We start from the raw sequence: 19,974 nt of genomic DNA on the forward strand, positions 1-19,974 counted from the left end.
TTTATTTCATTTCATTTCATTTGTTTTTTTTTTTTTAGTACATTTTTGGTATATGCACATAAATGCACTCCGCATTTCGTATACTAAAAAGATTTGCTCTGCAGGCTCTTAAATTAAACAACACGCGATTATCTCCCTCCATTTTTTTTGAACACTCTAATTAAGAAATGCCTTAACGCATGCTGGCCTAGTTGCACGAGAAGGGAGGCTAATTTGCGCGCCAGGTTATCGCAAGAAGTAAATAAAATTTCATCACGTTTTATAATAAATTGGGGGAAAGAAGAAAAGGAGAAAGGGTGCGTGTATGTATGTTGAAATAAAGTGTCTTCTAACGTATGCCTTTTTTTTTTTTTTTTTTTTTTTGGCAGCTTTTCCGCTTTGCTATTTTTTAATTTTATATTACCGAGCTCATATGATGTAACTTTTCCGCCTGCACACAAAATGTTTTACCCTTTCGTGAAATATATATATTTCTTTTTTTGCAAAGGAAAAGCGCGATTATGACTTCTTCTCTTTTCTAACTCCGCCTTTTTTTAACAGTTTCTTAGCAGCATCTTTTGAATAGCTTCCTTTTGACAGCTCCTTTTAGGAGGACGAATTTTTTTTTTTATTCCCTCCATCCCTGGCAACGCTTACAGGGTGCGCATAAGGACATTTCAAAATAGGGCAAACCGTCACACCGCATTTTGTGTAGCGTTGCAAATGGGTAATAACAAATCGGGGAGGTTTAAAAAGGGCACCAAAAATGTACATTTTCGTTTGGAGAAAATGTAAAATTAAATTGTTCTGCGAATAATCAAATGGTGGGCGTTGGGGGCAAAATGCGCCACGTGGGAAACGGAGAATGCTCGTAAGAGAATCTCCCCCAGTGTGCTCATAATTGTAACAAAAAAAAAGGGAGAAATGGCTAACCGAGTGGGAAACTAAATTATGCGCATTTGAAAATATACATGTGTGTGCCGACTTACACATTTGCATTTTTTGGGGAGGACAAATTGAAGGAGTCTTCCCACATAGGTTCTCTCACCTGGGGTGAACTACACTCCCAAAGGGGGGCCCCTAAGGTGCTACTGCGTAAGGGAGAAAGTTACAGGTAAGTACGTGAATACATTGCCGCTTCACCTCGCTGCGAAGAGGCCGCCCTACCAGGTCCTCAGTCTACCCCGCAAATAGGTATCCTCCGTCGTGAACTTATAATTGTCATAAATGGAGTTAAAGATATGCGCGGCCTTCACCTTCGCCTTCAGCTTCATGCAAATTAAGAAGGAGCCGGATAACTTTCTATGCAGCGTGTAAATTTCAGACCGGGGGGGTACCAACCTATTGTAAATAATTTTGGGCAACAGCTTATATATCTGCTTGGCAATATCATTATTGGCAAAATCGTACACTGGAGATTTGAAGGGTTCCCCCACAAGGATCACCGATTTGATGTGCGAATTTTTCATTTCTTCAATTTCTTTACCTACAAAAAAATTAAGCTCATAGGAATAGTGATAAATTTTTGATTGGTCTTCCTCCACGGATGCTTTCACAAGCCTTAAATAGTTATCAACAAATTCATTTTTGTAAAATCTGGTGGCCCCAAAATCGATTAAGCATAACTTGTCCCTTTCTTGGTCGTATAAAAAATTTCCCAAATTAGGATCCGTGTTCATAATTTTAAAGACAAATAATTCGTGTAAACAGAGGTAAAGAATTCTTTGGCCTATGGAATCTCGAATGGCTTGTGGGAACCTCTCTGCGACTTCATCTAGGGTTATGCCTTCCACGTAGGATGTTACCAACACGTGTTTCGTCACATACTCAGTGTACACAGAAGGGACGTAAAAATATTTGCTATTTTGAAAAATATTTTTAAAAAGGACATAATATTTTGCTTCGTTAATATAATCACATTCACATTTTAATTCCTTCTTAATTTCTCTACACACATTTTCAATATATAAATTTTTTAGTATCAAATTGGTATACTGATTAATGAGTAGCAGATTTTTCATGTCACTATCGATGGACTCGTACACCCCTGGGTACTGAATTTTCACTGCCACGTTTCTATTATTTATTTTTGCCTTATGGACTTGTCCTATGGATGCACTTGCAAAAGGGACATAATCAAACGAGTCGAATTTCTTTTCATAGTCCTCCCCCAACTCTTTTTTTAGAACACTTTTTAATTGGCTCATGGGCATTACATCCGCTGAATTGCACACCAGTTTTAGGGCCTTCCCCAAAATGGGTGACAGATGCTCGTCTTGCAAGCTGATCATTTGGCCCAACTTTAGGACTACTCCTCTCATTTTGCTCAGCCCGTTTGCCAGAATTTCCGCGTTCTTCTCGCTCACAATTGTGCCGCCCCTACCACTATTTGCATCGGTTCCTCCTCCAAACCCGTTGGCCAACCTACTCTTAATGTACTCCACGCTGCTATTCCTCGCAATGTCCAACAGGACCTTTCCAAACACGGTGGCCCTGCTGAGGGGCGACACGGGCACTTTGCTGATTTTGAAATTTGTCCTTTCGGATTTATCCACGCGTATTATTTTGTTATTTAAAACGTCAATGTCGTAATTGAAGTCCTGCTCATCCACCATGTTCCCGAGACTTACCTTTCCCTCATCATTTTGCTCTTCCCCCTCCATATGTACACGTTTATCTTTCTTCGCCTTTGCGGCAGTGCATGTGTTAGTATGGCCCGCGCCTCCCTTCAAAATGTCCCTTTTGGGGGTGCTCAAATTTTCCCTTTCGACGGTGCTGCCCCAGTTCCCCCCTTTTATGCCATCACCTTGGCTCGCAATGTCAATATCTTCTAATTTTTCAGCACCGTGGAAAATTGGGGATCCCCTTTCGTGTAAAGCGCTTGCATTATTCGACGTGTCGACGGTGGAGAGAAACCTTTTGGGGTTCATCCAGGGGGGATTATCTGGAGGTTTGTTCCCCAACGGGGTTGTCAAAAAATGGTAGCCCCTTTGTGTGCGCACATCGCTGGTAACATCGCTGCTAACCGCCGTGCGGCCACTTGGCGTTTCTTTCGCAATTCGGCCAATCCAGGTATAACTCTGTCCTGCCGCGTGGTACGTTTCGCTCTTACGTAAAGCCCCTTCTTCCCGACGGGCAAATTCAAATTTGTGATTACCACCCCCCTGCTGTTCATCCGGATTGTCCCTTCTATCCCCATCATATTTGCCCTCTAACTTGGTGCTCCTTTTTTTTGGCGCGCCACTTAGCATGTCCTCTTCCCCCCTGAGCAATAAGTCTAGTTTATTTAAATCTATATTTTTGAACAAGTACTCATTATCCTGTCCTTCCTCATTTGGCGAATGATCTGCGGGGAAAATATCCTCAGCATATTCATAGTGCCAAAAACATTTATATGGTAACACACGTGCAATTTTGAAATTATTATAGAGGTAGTAAAATATGTGCGACTCGTTTTGCTTTGCCCTTTTTAGCAACCTCATCGCTGATGGGTTGTTATGCAAGCGGTCTTCCAGGGTATTCATCATGTTGGAAAAAAAGGTGCTTATTTCGTTTTCCACATACATGTCATTTTCCTTGTCATTTATTACGATGTGGTAGCGATGGGCAGCTCTGTGTAAGTCCAGCGAGCTGCCTATGCTATCGCTACGGTGCATATTCAGAGTGTCCTTTTTGCTTGTACTGATCGTGGTATTCCTATGCGGGCTACACTTTTCTGCTCCTTTTCCCGCTCTTTTTTCCGCTATACTTTTTTTCTTTTTTCCTTCCACTTGCCTTATCACGTCATCTATTAACCTCTCATTTTTCGTGTTCAGAATGTGCGACCATTTGTATATTTCGAATGGGGTTGTTAAATCGCTACAGGTGTGTTTCCCCCTCCCCGCGTTCCCCACCTTACTGGGCTTCTTCATTTCTTTTGGGCCATCCTCACGGCTACTTTTTCTGATTTTAAATTTACTTATTTCGCTATTGCTCATGTAACACCTTCTACACAGCAAAGGCGCAAAAAAACGCTTCTCCCATTTTAGAGAGCTTTTCATACTTCAAAACGGTTTTGCTGCAGAGGGTGGGGGAGGGGACGCCTGGCCGTAACTGCCTATGTGCCGCGTAGGCACAGCAGGGGCATATAAGTGTACGTAAAAACAGTTGTTGCAAGAAAGTTTCAGCAATTTTCAGCATTTTGCAGCATTTTGCAGTAGTTTTCCTTTATCTTTACATTGTTGTTACAATTTTGAGGAATTTTTTCCATTTTTTTTTTTTTTTTTCCTTAAGCTCCATCCAAAGTTGCAAAATGTGGCTTGCAAAAATTAGGGGAAAGCATAATATCGTAAAAAGGCAGTGCACGTGAAATACATTCTGCTGATGTGTCGCGAGAGAACACCAAAAAGGGGAAAAACTTTCAACGCGCCAGCCACCCCATTGTATACATATAAGTATGAAAACCTCTACCTTTGCCGCTCAGATTATGCATAGTTCCCATTTCCGTTAAAGTAAATATCAAATGAGAGGGGGCGAAAAAAAAAAACAGCTTTATTTTAAACACCCATTTGGCTTTATTTTTTTTTTCATAAGTTCGCACTTCTCAGTATAGCCACGCTTGCTCATTTTTTATTTTACCGTTTCGTTGCTAAAGTGTTAATTAACCCTTTTTTGCCATCATTTGACCATTCGTTCGTCGCAGTTGCACACCCATTTCGCCATTATCTTAAAAATTTACGCAGCACTTCCCCTTACAAAGTTGCACATACGAACAAAAGGGGAGAAGGATATTACGGAAAATAATGCGTTACCTGTGGGTTTTTAGAGGGAGATAGTGAGCGGCTGGCCTGTCCGTATGAACACACAGAAAGGGAACCATAGTTCAAGTTGCTCCAAAATATAAAAAATAAATGGAAGGTGTATTATCGAATGGAGGACGTATCCAGTTGGTGAAGGTTTATCTGGTTAGTGAATTACGTGGAAGGGCGGAGCGCACATAAGTTAGGTTACACACAAAGATGTAAACGTGAAGACGTTACCCTATAAAAGCGCCCTCTTACACACACGTCGCGCCCCAGTTGACGACAGCTCCTTTTAGTAAAACACAAAGAATATGAAAAAATGTGACATTTTTTTCTTATATTTAATTTTTTTCGTTCTAACCACTATCAAACGTTGCCAACCGTTTATAATTCCAAACAACACAAAAATGGTGAACGGCCCTCTTCTGAAAAGCTGCTGCAGGAGCAAGCGAGTTGGTAATAATGAAACAGCAGGAAATTACCTGAAACGTTGTTAATAAACGCCCCTTCGAAAAGAAGAAAGCCAATTTTTTGGCGGGATGCTCTTACTTTTTGATGGCTCCACCGATGTACATCTGTGTGTACCATTAATTACGCGCAACTTGACACCCCCATGGTTTCATCAATAATAATCGCTGCTATTAAATTTACGTCATTTTTTCCACCTTTTATTTTGCTACTTTTCTTTTTACCACGTTTCGCAGTAACCATTTTTGGGAAAAAAAAAAAGAACAGGAAAGTTGTTGTCATAGAATGCACTGAAGCAAGGAAGTACGGGAAGCAGCCGTCGAGATATGTGACAGAGAAAAATAAAGTAAACACACCGAAGAAGTTGCAGCTGTACAAGTATAATAAATATCTTAAAAGAAGAACATTACACGTAGAAATTAAGTAATTGCGTGCCGAAAGAAACGTTCCTTTGTTTTTCTACCGCGACGCCTTTCGTGCATATCCGTGTTCCTTTTTCTTTTTTTTTGTCGTAACGTTTTTTTCTTTTCCTTTTTGTTCCTATCAACGGTTCGCCATTTCATTTTTCCTCTACGGAAACTCCCTGCGTTGTTTATACTAACGTTACTATTTAAAACGTGAATTTTATTCTAAGAAGCGGAACGTTTTTTCGTAGAAGCGTTAAATTAAATCTGGCTAGATATGTACAATGGGCACACGCACGGAAAAATTACACTTTTTTTTTTTTTTTATTTCCTTGGACTGACACGCCTCTAACAAAATTCCAAAATTAATTTTTCAGCATTTTCCCTGTCCCTTCCTCCTCACGCATGATGACATGTTATGTATATATTATTATACAAATTGTTTGAAACAAAATTACGCGCGAAGCTGCGTTTTTTCAACTAAAAGAACGAAACAAAAAAATTACAATTCGCTGATATCGATTCTGGTTTATCCGTTGATGGTAATTCATTTTTTTTTTTTTAAATTTGAACACGAAAAAGGAGGAAGTGCACGTTGGCAGTGCTAATTTTGAATTGCAATCTCCGGCCAGCTCCACGCATTAGCAAAAAATGAACAATTAAAATAGTGTCATTGTTTTTTCCGTTTAGCTAAAAGAAATTTTTCTTTCGAATGAATTTTATTTCATTTTTAATTTTCCTTTAAATGAAAATTTTATTTCAAGTTTATTTATTTTTTTTTTTAAAACAATCTTCTCTTTTTTTTATTTTTCTTTAGCCTTCTCACATCATCTACTGTAAATTAAAACATTTTTATAAACTGCTACGATTTTTATCAAAGCAATTACGTTTATACGTACCATCCCCATAATTAAAGGAAAAAAGAAGCGTAAAAAGAAAATTATTGTAATTTTTTGGAGAATCACATTTTTACGTGTTCTTTTGAAAATTTTCTCGTTTATACTTTCTGTTCTATTATATATTTTCCAATTTTGTTTTTCCCCCTTCTATTAGCCTTCCCCAATTTTTTCGCCATCCATCTGGTTTTTACCTTCCACCAAATTGTAAATCCTCTACCCAAAAAAGGTAACACTATATTTTCTGCCACAGTAGAATTATCCGATTCCATCGTCAAAAAAGGGGATGCGTATTTAAATATACAACTTGCATGAGAGCATTTCAAGTTTTCATTTTCTGCGTCCGCCATGTTACATATTTGAATAACCCTCGCATTTGGTTAACTCTTCCCTGTGAATCATGACTACATAGTTTTTTCCCTAAGTGGGAAGTAAAAGGGAATGGAAAAGATAGCCAATTTAAATGCTTGTTGCATATGTATCCGTCTGTACGTGCGAACCTTGTGGGTGTTTTCTTAGACGCTTGAGCGGACGCGCACATATATCCATATATAAAGTTTATCTTTGTCCACTCCCCCTACTTACGCAAACCGCGTAAACATTTCCACCGTTTAAATACTTCCTTAAAGGAGTGCTCAAAATGGAACTCTCCTTTTTCTGCTTGAAATAATTCTGCTGTTTTTTCCACGTGTACATGGCCAGTGTCCCCTTCTTACGTCTACGATGTGCCTGTAGTATTGTTTGCAAAGGCATTTTTTGGATCACATTTTATCTCCCTTCTTTTTATTTATTTATTTTATTTCCTCCCACTTTAGCCCCCCGAGCACAATGAGCATGGCCGACTTGTTTGAAAAGTGCGTTTCCTTCATCAACGCGCTTCCCAAAAGTGAAATGATATCCTTGGAAAATAAATTACTTTTGTACAAATACTTTAAGCAAAGCACAGTTGGAAACTGTAACATAGGTGCACCAAGCATGTTTAAGCTTCAGGAAAGAAAAAAATATGAAGCATGGAAATCAATAGAAAACATGAGCAAAGAGGAAGCAAAGAACAAGTATGTCGAAACGGTTAAGAGTTTGTACCCAGACTGGGACAAGGGAGTTTAAAAGAAAAGATTTACAAATGTGATCTGAACATATTTTGTACAACATAAGGAGAAATTTATAAAATGTGTAAGAACAATTTTGCGTATACATCACGCAGCATCCCACGTTGTGCTGCAAATGTTTAGAAGTACTTACAACATGAGAGTAAAACAGCGCGTAATTGTTTATGTAAACATCTTCACGAATGCATATTTCTAGCCGTGTTGATGATGACACGGTGTGACGAGCACATTTCTTCTTTTTTTTTTTTTTTTTTCCCCAAAAATATCAAATGTGTAGAAGAAACATCTTTTTTTTCATGTACGCATTTTTGCATTTGCCATTTTTATGCTGAAGTGTAGGCATATATGTACGTAAGCGTATGTGCGCGTGTGCGTATAGCTACACAATTGCATATTTATGCGTTTATCAGTTTATGCGTTAATATATTCACAGGTTTGCATATCACATTTTTGCATATCACATTTTTGCATATCACATTTTTGCATATCACATTTTTGCTTATTCACAAGTTTACATTTTACATACGCATGACACGTTTTTTAAGAAAAAACTGTACGGCACAAAAACTTCGCGCTTATCACAAATCAGCCTATTTCGGAAAGTTAAAAAATGAGGAGATTTTTTTAAAACACTTAAATGTTTATTCATTGAAATGGTTTAAATGCACAGCAGCTATTTTTTGGTAAAAGGCATTTTTTTCAATTTATGTAAAAAAAAAAAAAAAATTCACACGTGAAAAATGGGATGGAAAAAATCGTAGCTCCTTTTACATCCCTGTTGCATCGCTCCCTTTGCAACTGTTTCGCAATCCACAAGGCAATTTTCTACAGAGTTGTAAAACGGGTACACAGAAGTGCGAATGTGCGAATGTGCGAATGGGCCAACATGCGAATAAGCGAATAAGCGCATATGCGAATATATATAATGTATACCATACGCAGATATACGCGAACCATATTCATGTAACGATCTCGCGGGCGTGCAGTGGCGCGAAGTGTGGTAAAAATGGCCAAGTCGATTTGGCCTTGTTCACATCTCACCTGTTCAGATTGACAAAAAGAACACCGCTAGAGGAGGGAACAAAATAACAGATAAATGATCTGTCAATTGAAGGAAAAACGAACCATGCAACAATGTGGTTTTTTTTTTCACCAAGTGGAATAATAAGCAAAACACAGTTATTGCACTGCAAGATGGGTTAATAAAAAACAATGAACTGTTAAAAATGCGCATATAAAATCGGCAACTCGGCAACTCGGCAACTCGGCAATTTGGCAATTTGGCAATTCGTCAATTTGTCAATTTGGCAATTCGTCAATTCGGCAACTCGTCAGTTCGTCAATCCGTCAATTAGCCCATTTGTCAATTAGTTAATTTGTTAATTTGTTCATCGTTTGACAATTTTTTTTTTTTTTTCGTCAATGGGAAAAGGATAAAACATGTTAACAACTTTTTTTTGTTAAAAATTGTAAAAAAAAAAAAAAATTTGCCAATAAGCTGCTGTGGACTTACCATACAGGCGTTTACCAAATGACATACTCTTCACCATTTTGCAGTTCTCCATGTGTTACTGTGAAATGTAAAAAAGTGAACAACTCGTGAATATAATATACGCAGTAGTTCGTTAATAACCTTTAACAATTATGTTTGAAAAATGAGTATAATCTTTACATGCCCCTATTTTACGTGTTCCTATGTATGTAATATGCATACGGGCATATGGTACATACATATGACAGAGCAAAACGCAGCATCATAAATGTGGTATGAAAAAAAGAATGTAGATTTACATTTCGGCGAAAAAAACCACGCAGAAACGGATAACGCGAATTTGCTCAATTTTACGAACACATCAAACGATTGTTTTTTCTTCCATTTGCAACAGTAGTGGTGAACTACAGAGATACATGTATTCTGCCAAATGGAAACGGGAATACAACAAAAAAAAAAAAAATAAATAAAGCCTTTTTTACTCTTTTTTACTCATTTTTTTTTTTTCCTCTTTTGAGTTTTAAGCAAAACTGACGTGTTGCATATACATATTTGTATCCCAATAAATGTATAGTTACGTATGCGCATACCAAATAAATGGAGATCAACAGAATTGCGCAAAAATAGTCTAGCATATTTTATCGCAAGAATTTTTCACGTATTCGTACAACCCATATTTTTTTTTTTTTTTTCTCATATTTGTGACATATGAGAATATTTCCCCTTTACGAAACTTTGCGCAGTTTTTTGCATTTTTATGAAATTTTTATGCAAAAATTTACGCAAAAAATTATATTTATATACTTCGTTACATATTTGTTGTACAACGTATGCTCCTCATTTTTTAACACTTTTTTTTTTTATTGCGTATTCGCGCTGTTGAGGAAGCCACCATTTTTTACAGCATTTTTAAAAAAAAAAAATGAGAAAATGTGTTTATTACGTATTTTTTTTATTAGAATAATTTTATGCTCAATTTGGAAACCATTTATATAGAACGAATTAAGTGGTTTTATATTCGTGGGCCGTAAAAAAAAAAGAAGCATTGTTCTGCCCGAGCCAGGGGGGGGTACATGAAACATAGTCGTGCATATTAAATATATCTATACAACCATTTGGCCTACCATTTTGTGGACATACTTTGACATGTTCTGTAGAAAAAAAAAAAAAAAAAAACCTGGATTAATGCTTTGTAAGCGGAAAGAATGTCTTAAAAAATGTATTTCGCAAATTTATGTTCATATATGCATTTTTTCTCTTATATATGGGTATGCATACGGGCATACGTACATAAGGGCATACATACGTACATTGGCGCATACGCTTAAGTACGTACATACGTCTGAGTGCGTCCTCAGTACATAGGCCTATTCGAGCGTGCGTACGCAGGGGGGGCATACATCCCTGTACAGGCCCAGATATATCAGCATACATAAGCATATATACTCAGGAAGGACGACACCCCACAGGCCCTGCGGTAAACCCTTTATGCCTAAAGTAAGGACATAGCAACTTGTACCAGCATATGAATAGCTCTTATTTTTTTTTTTATTGCACCTTAAATAGTCATTGAAATGCCTTTTATTCTTGGCTTTCTCATTTATATTCATATAATATATTTTTTCGCTATATTATGGAAAAAGAAAATATTCATTCTACCAACTGGATGTTTTTTTTTTAATTTTTTAAACCCATATGTATATATTTATACATAGTAAATTTTTTTTTTTTGCGATATGATATTTTTTTTAAAAGAATATCATGTATTTTTTTCAATTAATATGTCCTTTTTTAATTCACCAATTATTACATTTTTATTCGTTAACTGTTATTCCATGCTTTTTTCTTTTTTTTTTTTTCTGCCAAGCTGGCCGCGCGCCTCAAAAATAGAATAATTAGTTTGCTATTAATTTCCCATGACAGTTAGATTGGCATTTATGCCACTAGACTGTGTTGTATTCACCCGTTTTCGTGACTTTGTCTCATTATTTTTACATATGTACGGATGAATTTCGCCAGCCTGTGCTCAACTTATTCAGAGGATGTAACTGAACAGGTAGAGCAGAACGACGGCGTTGTGTCCACTCCTTTGCATGTATGTTTAGTTATATATCTATCTGTATATATACATTTCTATATTTATGAATACGTTTATTTTCGTACGTGCGTACAGCCAGCTTGCTAGTTACCTACATGCTCAGCGTTGTAAATTTTTTTTTTTTACCCAAGTTTGTGAAACACCCTTATTACATTAAGTTGTGTTACATTTATTTACAACATTGTGCATTTTGTTTTTTCCTTTTTAAGGATAGAAATTTTTTTAAAAACAAAATGCCAAATGTGAATAATGTTTTTATGCAAAATGTCATAAGCACAAATTAACTGTCCTAAGAGTAATCCTCCTTTTGTTTTGTTTTGTTGTATTTTTTTTTTTTTTTTTTACAGTACACGTTTTTAAATGTACGTATAGTTACATACTTGCCAATATGTATATGCACATAAGCATTTATTTGAAAAAGTAGATTTGAAATATTTTCCCATGTTCATACCGCGGATATGCTACACGGATGTTTTTGCATTTGCGTGTACGCGGAAATATGCCTGTACATATTCGTTTCCTTTTTTTGCGTACGCGTGAACGTTTGGAAAAAATAAAAAAACACGTACCTGTTCCGAAGTGCGCTCTTGCACTTGCACTCGCATTTGCAATTACACTTCCTCTTCCTCACGTACACGCCGAAAAAATTGCGCACATAAGTAGATGACACATGCAGCGGGAATATTTATGTACGGCATAGATGCATGTATGTACATACCGATGTAGATTATACGTACACAAGTGTAGAGCGTTTTTTTTTTTTTTTTTTTTTTATTCTCCATGTATTTTATGGCAATTCTTTTCTGTCATTTTGTTTTATCCTACTTTATCCTACTTTATTGTTTTTATAAATGCCTTTAATGTTTGAATAATTCAATAACCATTTTTAAAATTAACTTATCAGCCATGACACCCTTTTTACACTCCCCAATTAACACCCTTACGCTTGTAGATAAATCCAAAAAAAAAAAAAAAAAAAAAATTGCCCCTAAAAACGAACTAGAAATTTCACATGATCTTGTAAACATTGCAATGGATTTATATGACAAAAATACTAGAAAAAGAAAAAGAAACTCCAAGCTTATAATCTCATCAAGAAATGAAGAAGACGACGTAGATTTGACTGAAAAAAATAAAAAAAACAAATTAATAATCAGCGATGTTGATTGCGAAAATGTACCATGTGAACAGGACGACGTGCAAGTGAAAAAAGAATGCGACGCGAAAAATAAATGTGCTTTAAAGGGGCAAAGGTCCGAGGGGGACAATGACCAAGTGGAAGAAATAATCACCCTGGATGGTGACGACTGCAATTATAAATTAGAGGAGGAAGAAAAGCAACAAATGTGGAAAAACGAACAAGCAGCAAATTCTCCCATTCCAACTGTGGAAATAAAATTAGAACACACACAAGAAATAATTAAAAAATGTGACGACTCGTGTAATAGGAATAACATGCCAGGGAAAAACAAAATGATAAAATTACAAAGTGGAAAATTAACCAAATCGGAAAATAAGAATAACCGCGTGATGAAAGGAAGAAAAAAAAAAAAAAAAAATTCCGCAGACCATCATTCGAACAATAGCATTTATAAAAATATAGAAGAAATACCTGTGATCCACACAACAATGGAAGAGTTATCAAATCCAATTTTATTTTTCGAAAAATATAATTCCATTGGACTGAAATATGGAGCCATGAAAGTAAAACCACCCAATTTTTTCGAACCACAATTTAACTCGTACTATCTAAATATGAAATTTAATATACGGAAACAAAAAATCAACGAACTGAAGCATGGAAAAGAATTTGATCACCCTGAGGAGTACTGGTCCTTGTATGAGGTGTACAAATATAACCAAATGCTGGAGAAGATGTACCTACCAAAGGAAAAGGCGAGCTTGGAAAATATAGAAAAGAAATATTGGGAAATCATCAATAAAGGAAAAGAGCAAGTCGTTTCTGTATATGGCGCTGATTTGCCCGTATCCAAAAATCATCCCACGTGCCTATTTCATAACAACCTAAAACGGCTTGAGGACTCCGGGAGGAATGACAGTAGTAGTGACATCAGCACTGCGAACGGGAGCAGATGCAGCAGTGTTAAGAGTGGGACCATTGAATCGTCGTGCGAGTCGAGCAGCGACCTTCTGAAGAGGGGAGAAGAAGGGGGCGAGGGTTTGTTACGTGCGGGGGAGTGCAAGGAGGAAATGTGTGAAGACCCTACAAGCGCGAATGTGTCATCGGGTGTGGATAAGCAGAATGATGACATGAGCCTCTCGCTTTTGCCTTCGCCTTCGCTTCCGCCGGGGAATAGCGCGAACGAAGGTAATAGCGATTGCTCTAATGGTCACTACTGTAATGGGCACTGCTGTAATGGTCACAACTGTAATGGGCACTGCTGTAATGGTCACTACTGTAATGGGCACTGCCCTGACGACCACTGCTCTAATGACGACCGTATCAGTGATGACTGTACACTTGACAGCGCAAATGTCGACTACAGCAGTGACAGAGCGAACGCCCACCGCGGCAGCGACCATGCAAATAACGAAGGGGTGGTGAGTGAGCGCGAACAGGGTATAATAGATGTGATTAACATTTCTGATCCTGAAAATGGCACGATGGAAGAAAGCCTTGTCGATAATAGAGGGCATGCAATAAACAAGAGTGACGAGGGTACTTATTTCGGCGGCGATCGAAAAAAGGATCACAGTGATCATCTAAGGGGTAGTATCAATGGGATTGACGCTGATAGAAGAAGAACCCCCAGTTGTGCAGGCGGTATAAACGAAATCGCTAGCACTGAAGGAGGTATGGGCCAAAGCGCCAGTGATAAATACGATAGGAGCAAAGGGACCTCCAGTGGAGAGGTGAAAATTTGTCATACTAGCAGTGAAACACATGTAGGAGACCTACCCCCTGATAGCATGTTTATCAAACAGAGAGAGAGGTACTACTCAGAAATAAATAGTGTAATTAAAAACATTAATGAAAATTTGAATATAAAATCACTCCCCTTTATCAAAGGATCTATGCTACGAAATGTAGATATATCCATCGAGGGGGTTAACATTCCATGGTTATATGTCGGAACCCTTTTTTCCTCCTTCTGCTGGCACACAGAAGATAACTATTTTGCATCTATAAATTATCAGCATTGGGGGAACCCCAAAATATGGTACGTCATACCACCTCTATACAGTGACAAGGTGGAAGATGTTATTTATGAATACTTAAAAGAAAACAGTTATCAGGAGGATGTGTTAATGGAAAGAGGAAATCGAAAAATGAAAAAAAAGGAGCGAAGAAATTTATTTAATAATTCGGATTTAAAAAAAAAACTCAAAGAGGAGAGCTCTATTGTGCAAAATATCGCAACTGAGCAAAGGCTAAAAAATATGCGCATTTCAAAAAATAACCCAAATTTAACCTCTACGAATGGTATTGCCACTGGAAGTACGAGCTGCACCAATGATGTAATAATGGCTAGCACTAGCGCGACTGCCAATACTAGGCTGCTTAGTAATAGCCACAGCAATAGTAGCAGTACTAGCACTAGTACGACCATGAGCACTAGCCATAATAATAATACACTGGCAGATAATTTGCTCTTCATAGATGTGGATATAAATAATGCAGATTTGATATATAGAAAATCCTATTTGAATTACAAAATTGTGGATAGAAAACAAATTAATTTTAAGAAAGAAAATAATAAAAATAAAATTTACAAATTAACCATACAAGTACCAATTGAGGTTTTTCTAAAAAATAAGATTCCAGTTTATAAAAATATTCAAAGAAAAAATGAATTTATTTTCCTCTGGCCTAAAACATTTCATGGAGGTTTTAATTCAGGCTATAACTGCAATGAAGCTTGCAATATTGCCCCTACATTTTGGCTATTTTACGGCCTACAGTCATATTACAATTACAAATATTTTAGAAACACCTGTATATCCATTCATTTCATTTTATTTTCAAATTTACTGCATTATCAAGAATATACCTTTAGCCAACTCAAACACATCATATACTCCCTGCGTTATATACTAACTGATGAGTACAAATTTTTTAGGGAAAGTAAAACGCTATTTATAGAGTTCACACTAAATCGCGATGCCCTTTTAAATAATAAGCTTATGAATTATTCAGGCCATTTATCGCTAGATTTGAATAAAATGTACGCGAATTTCGAGTGCCAGAAAAACAAACACTTTTTTTTCCAAAACATTAAGAGTAAACTGGAATTTTTTTACAAGGATTGCGATGCCTGTAATTCCCCCACCTTCAACAGTAAGATTACATTATATACATATATTATATATATATGTACTTGCGCGATGTACGGAATGGCGCGTACAAACGTGCATGCATTTGCGCGAATTACATGCGCGAGAGCGAAGCGCGCACATTGCATTCGCATGCTGGGAGTACCTTCGCGCGCGCAGTTACATGCGAACGTAATGCGCAAATGCAATGCGCGAAAGCAATACGCAAACGCAATGCGCGAACGTATACGCGAACATTACATGCGTACATTGCATTTATACGCGCATATACACGCGTACAATCCCCGCGCACATGCGCATATGCCATATATTCACCCATATTGCGTACGCATGTCGTGTACGCATGTAATTGCGCGCGCCAATATGCGCTTGGCATGCGCGTAGAGGGTACGATCGATATACGCGCATATATATGCGCCTATAGTATACGCTTACAATGCTCGTGGAGCGGTTGTTCAATGTATACGCTGCAGTGGGGCTAAAAATGCGCTGTACATGCACAAAATATGCGTAAATATATATGCACTATGTGTTATATGCGCAGAAAGCACAAATACGCTGAAAAAATCATAAAAATAAGAAAAAATGAGCAGAAAAAATAGAATTAAATAAAAAAAAAAGTAAAAAAAAAAAAATAAAAGTAGGAAGCGAAAAAAAAAACAAATAAAAATTGAAGAGAAAAAATAGAGATATAAAAAATTGAAAAATTAAAAAAATAACATGCATATAGAAAAAAATATAAGTCAATAAAAATTAAAAAAAATTAAGATAATATATAGAGAATAAAAATTACTGCTAAAAAAAACATGGTTCTATGAAAAGCGCAAATTGCATTTATTGATATTGCGTGCAATATAGCACCGTGCCGCAATGTTTAAAATTAAAATAATTATGGTATAGTAAAATATATACCCCGTTGTATTTGCGGACTCTGCCTATTTTTTTTTTTTTTCAGGTTCAATTATATGCCCCCACTCCAATGACATTCTATGTATTCATTGCTCCGAAGAACATAGTTGCAACTGCAAATTTAAGTAAGTGTCCACAACTGATTATTTACGCATATAATATGCGTGGAGTACCGCATTGAAATTATATTATATTGGGAGGAACCGTTGAAATTTTTATATATTTTATATATGCGCAAAAAATAAATTGATAATTCTATGTATGCAAAAAAAGTCGGCACCGAAAATACATATATTTCTGTTCTATATTTTTATTTTTTGGCAGAGTTGCACTAAAAAGATATACGCTCCTAGAAATGATGAAGATTTTGACCCTCCTAATCCACTATGCCAATAAAATTGTAAGAAAATGCATGCCTAAAAAATTAGCAATGTCAATTTTAGCCTGACCGAAAAAAAAGTGCATTTTGGTTTCTTTCTTTGCATTTTTTAGTTTCATTTGTGATAAGATGGCACGAAGGGTGCTCTAATTTGTATTCATTTTACTCACAAGGGTGCCTTTTTAGCACCCTTTTTTCCGTTGGGTGCACTTTTGTGACTTTTTTCATACTAGGTGCACTTTTGTCATTTTTTTTCAAAATTAGGTGCATTATTTCAATTTTTTCCTTTTTTTTCCTTTTTTTCTTTTTTTCTTTTTTTTTTCTTTTTTTCGTTTGTCGCAAATTTTTGCAGATTTTGCGATTATATGCAATGGAGTGCATTTTTTTGCATTTTTTTGCAGTTTTTCCAATTTTTGCGAAATTTGCCAATTTTTGCCCAGTTCGTTGTTAGCATATTGTCATTATGTTGTCAGTACGTTGTTAGTACGTTGTAAGTACGTTGCCAGTTCGTGTTAAGTGCATCGTATGTATGTTACCGTCCGTTGTAATATGTGGCCAACTCGTTATTATAATGTTGTTTGTGTGTTGTAGGCCCGTTGCAAATCTGTTGATCGTTCGTGTTGTGATTGCTCTGTTCGTTCGTTGTGAGTGTATTGCCAGCGCGTTGCTAGTCCGTTATCAATCCTTGTCCGTGTGTTGCCCGTTCGCTGCAAGTTGTGCTTGCTTGTGAGTTTATTTTAGTGTAATATTAGTTTAATATTAATTTGATGTTAGTTTTATGTTCATTATATTTTAGTTTGATTTTCATTTGTTCTGAGTTTGTTGCCAATTTTATGTTTATTTGATGTTTATTTGATGTTTATTTGATGCTTATTTGATGCCAATTTGATGCCAATTTGATGACAATTTGATGCTTATTTGTTCATCTGCGCGTTCCCATTTTGACCACAACATTTCAGTGGAGTATGTTGATGATGTGCACATATTCTCCTTGTAGATTGTATTTGTACACTGTTTCAAGTTACCAGCTGATGGGCTTTTATTTCCGTACCCCTGTTTTGATAATTTTTGGTTCCCTTGTTTTGTTGTTGTTTTTAGTAGACACGTGTGTTTAGTTGTGTTTTTTGTTTGAACGTACTTTGATTTGAAGTACTACTGTATATGTACTTGTTTTAGTGAATTATGATGATGTTTCAATCCTCCACTTCCTTTCATTGATTGTTTTTTATTTATAGCATTGATGTGGCTACTTGTTTTTGTAACGTTTATTGATTTTTAATTCAATTTTTGTGTTGATGATATATGTACGTATTTGATTTTCGTTGTCATGACTGATTTGCATGATGACGGCGTACAAGTAGCACCCTCTTGATGTTGTGCACTTTGTGTACGCGTGTGTGTACATGTGTATGCGCGTGTATGTTTTGTTAATCGGCGTGGCAAGCATATTTTGTTTCTATGTTCGTTTCCGTATTTGTTCCCACCTTTGTTTTAACCTTTGTTTGATTTGATTCCCCCCCTTTTTGCATTTTGCTTGTGATGATTATAGAAAGCGAATGATGAAAAAGAGGTGCAATTTGACGACATACCTGATTACAATTCTTTGAAAATTTTTGAAGACAAGAATTCAGTTAAACTATATAACTTAATTCGAGAAACCAAAAGAACAGATTTGGAAAAGAGATCCAGGACGACAAATTATATAGACCTAGAAAATTACTGCTTCGAAAAATTAAACAATATCGGCAAAGAAAAGAACAAGAGGGAAAAAACAAAAAATGAAAAGTGCATTGTGTTGGAAGATTACTACACAAGTTCAAATCATTTTAAGACAAAATTGACTTTGAAGTACTTTCTCCTAACATACGAAGAAGAGATGGAAGATAATCCTTTGAAAATTTTACCAAAACTTATAATTTAATTAATAAGTTGGTTTGTTTTAATTATTTTGTTTTAATTTTTTTAAAAAAACGTTATTTGTAATTTTACCATTTAATGATGAAAAAATGTAAAATTGATGACAAAAAAAAAAATATGTTTCAAGTTTGGGGATATATATATGTATACATATAAATACATGTGTGTATAATATATATTTTTTTTTTTTTTTTGCAATAAAATATAAATTTTTTAGAATTTTAAGACAATATATATGCACATATATATATGATCCAAATGTTTTCCCACAAATATATTGTTTTAGAATTATGATACACACAAATTTATATTTAATTAATTTTTTAGTATAAATGTCTCCTTGATGCATTACCATATTTTTTTGTTTAATAAATAATTACTGATATATTTTTGTTATAAAAATAGCTAGCCAGCTAGCTAGCTGTTTTTTTTTTTTTTTTTTATTTGCATACAGCTAGCCAAAGTAATTTTTTATAATAATATATATTATTTTATTTTATTTCAATGCATAATATGTAATTTGTTAACGATATTTTAGTTAATGTATTTTTTTTATGTTATGTTTTTATATTTATTGTTTTAATTGATGTATTTTTTGTTACATTGAAAAATATAAGCGTAAATTTGTATATATTGCTTATATATTTGTATGCCTTATATACGCGCGCATTTTTTTTTTTTTTTTCCTATCTTTCTAACGCACATTCGTAAAAAAAATATGTAGCTTTCAACTTATTTGAGTTAAATAATTAATCCTATGTATTTTTATTCGTACATGCAAAAATATTAAAACCCATAAGCTATAAAAAAAAAACTCAAATTGGTATGTATGTATGTATCGTTATATATACGAATCTTTAACATTTTTTTTTAAATAATTGTTAATAAAATAATACAATAATGTTAGAAAAATCTTGAATAATTATGAACTTTTTTTTTTTTTTATTTTTTTTTTGTGGAAAATATTTTTTGTAAAACTGGGTGCATTAAGGCCTTAAGCAGCCGTAAAGAGCGTAATAGAAAAAAAATAAACGAACTTAAAAATCTCATATAATTTCAATAGTAATTCAATGTTTATAAAATTGTCGCCGGATAAATAATATGAATGATACACCATTTTGTTTAAAAGCGCGTTAGAATTATTCAAATAAATAAAAAAATATTTAAAATATCATGCCGTGTTTATGTGCGTTGCGTGCAGAAACTTCCCAAACATTTGTGTCCTCATCTAACAAAATAAATAAAA

The 19,974-nt window shown here is 35.4% G+C and overlaps 4 protein-coding genes across 4 annotated transcripts, besides 13 other annotated features; 3 read left to right on the top strand and 1 right to left on the bottom strand.

The window, feature by feature from the left end:
• The first annotated feature begins 133 nt into the window (after positions 1-133).
• Positions 134-178: a microsatellite.
• A 964-nt stretch (positions 179-1,142) lies between these two features.
• Positions 1,143-4,206, bottom strand: PVX_123265 (hypothetical protein, conserved; the record flags this gene model as incomplete). Its single annotated transcript, XM_001617165.1, has 1 exon — positions 1,143-4,206. The coding sequence occupies exon 1, from the start codon at positions 4,017-4,019 to the stop codon at positions 1,143-1,145; it is 2,877 nt and encodes a 958-aa protein (XP_001617215.1). The 5' UTR covers positions 4,020-4,206.
• Positions 1,332-1,454: a microsatellite.
• Positions 1,654-1,728: a microsatellite.
• Positions 2,080-2,106: a microsatellite.
• Positions 2,728-2,752: a microsatellite.
• A 425-nt stretch (positions 4,207-4,631) lies between the features above and the next one.
• Positions 4,632-5,869, top strand: PVX_123270 (50S ribosomal protein L33, putative). Its single transcript, XM_001617166.1, has 2 exons — positions 4,632-5,216; positions 5,465-5,869. Exons 1-2 carry the CDS (start codon positions 5,072-5,074, stop codon positions 5,653-5,655), a joined length of 336 nt encoding a protein of 111 aa, XP_001617216.1. The 5' UTR covers positions 4,632-5,071; the 3' UTR covers positions 5,656-5,869.
• A 102-nt stretch (positions 5,870-5,971) lies between these two features.
• Positions 5,972-7,888, top strand: PVX_123275 (acyl CoA binding protein, putative). The gene is made up of 3 exons (XM_001617167.1): positions 5,972-6,560; positions 6,686-6,757; positions 7,344-7,888. The coding sequence occupies exon 3, from the start codon at positions 7,357-7,359 to the stop codon at positions 7,633-7,635; it is 279 nt and encodes a 92-aa protein (XP_001617217.1). The 5' UTR covers positions 5,972-6,560; positions 6,686-6,757; positions 7,344-7,356; the 3' UTR covers positions 7,636-7,888.
• Positions 7,889-8,739: 851 nt separating this feature from the next.
• Positions 8,740-8,763: a microsatellite.
• Positions 8,764-8,826: 63 nt separating this feature from the next.
• Positions 8,827-8,865: a microsatellite.
• Positions 8,866-10,233: 1,368 nt separating this feature from the next.
• Positions 10,234-10,289: a microsatellite.
• A 2-nt stretch (positions 10,290-10,291) lies between these two features.
• Positions 10,292-10,316: a microsatellite.
• Positions 10,317-11,412: 1,096 nt separating this feature from the next.
• Positions 11,413-11,436: a microsatellite.
• Positions 11,437-11,464: a microsatellite.
• Positions 11,465-12,074: 610 nt separating this feature from the next.
• On the top strand, positions 12,075-18,732 carry PVX_123283 (hypothetical protein; the record flags this gene model as incomplete). Its single annotated transcript, XM_001617168.1, has 4 exons — positions 12,075-15,527; positions 16,479-16,557; positions 16,706-16,832; positions 18,361-18,732. Exons 1-4 carry the CDS (start codon positions 12,134-12,136, stop codon positions 18,730-18,732), a joined length of 3,972 nt encoding a protein of 1,323 aa, XP_001617218.1. The 5' UTR covers positions 12,075-12,133.
• Positions 12,777-12,847: a microsatellite.
• Positions 18,723-18,746: a microsatellite.
• Positions 18,747-19,974: the final 1,228 nt, after the last annotated feature.

The sequence above is a fragment of the Plasmodium vivax genome, chromosome 14 (genome assembly GCF_000002415.2).
Source record: "Plasmodium vivax chromosome 14, whole genome shotgun sequence".
In the NCBI taxonomy this organism is placed as follows: Eukaryota; Apicomplexa; class Aconoidasida; order Haemosporida; family Plasmodiidae; genus Plasmodium; species Plasmodium vivax.

Coding starts and splice junctions, on each gene's coding strand:
- PVX_123275 (XM_001617167.1), top strand. CDS start 7,357: ATGAGCATGGCCGACTTGTTTGAAAAGTGCGTTTCCTTCATCAACGCG.
- PVX_123270 (XM_001617166.1), top strand. CDS start 5,072: ATGAAAAAATGTGACATTTTTTTCTTATATTTAATTTTTTTCGTTCTA. Junction 5,217..5,464: donor CTGCAGGAGCAAGCGAGTTG/GTAATAATGAAA, acceptor CACGTTTCGCAG/TAACCATTTTTGGGAAAAAA.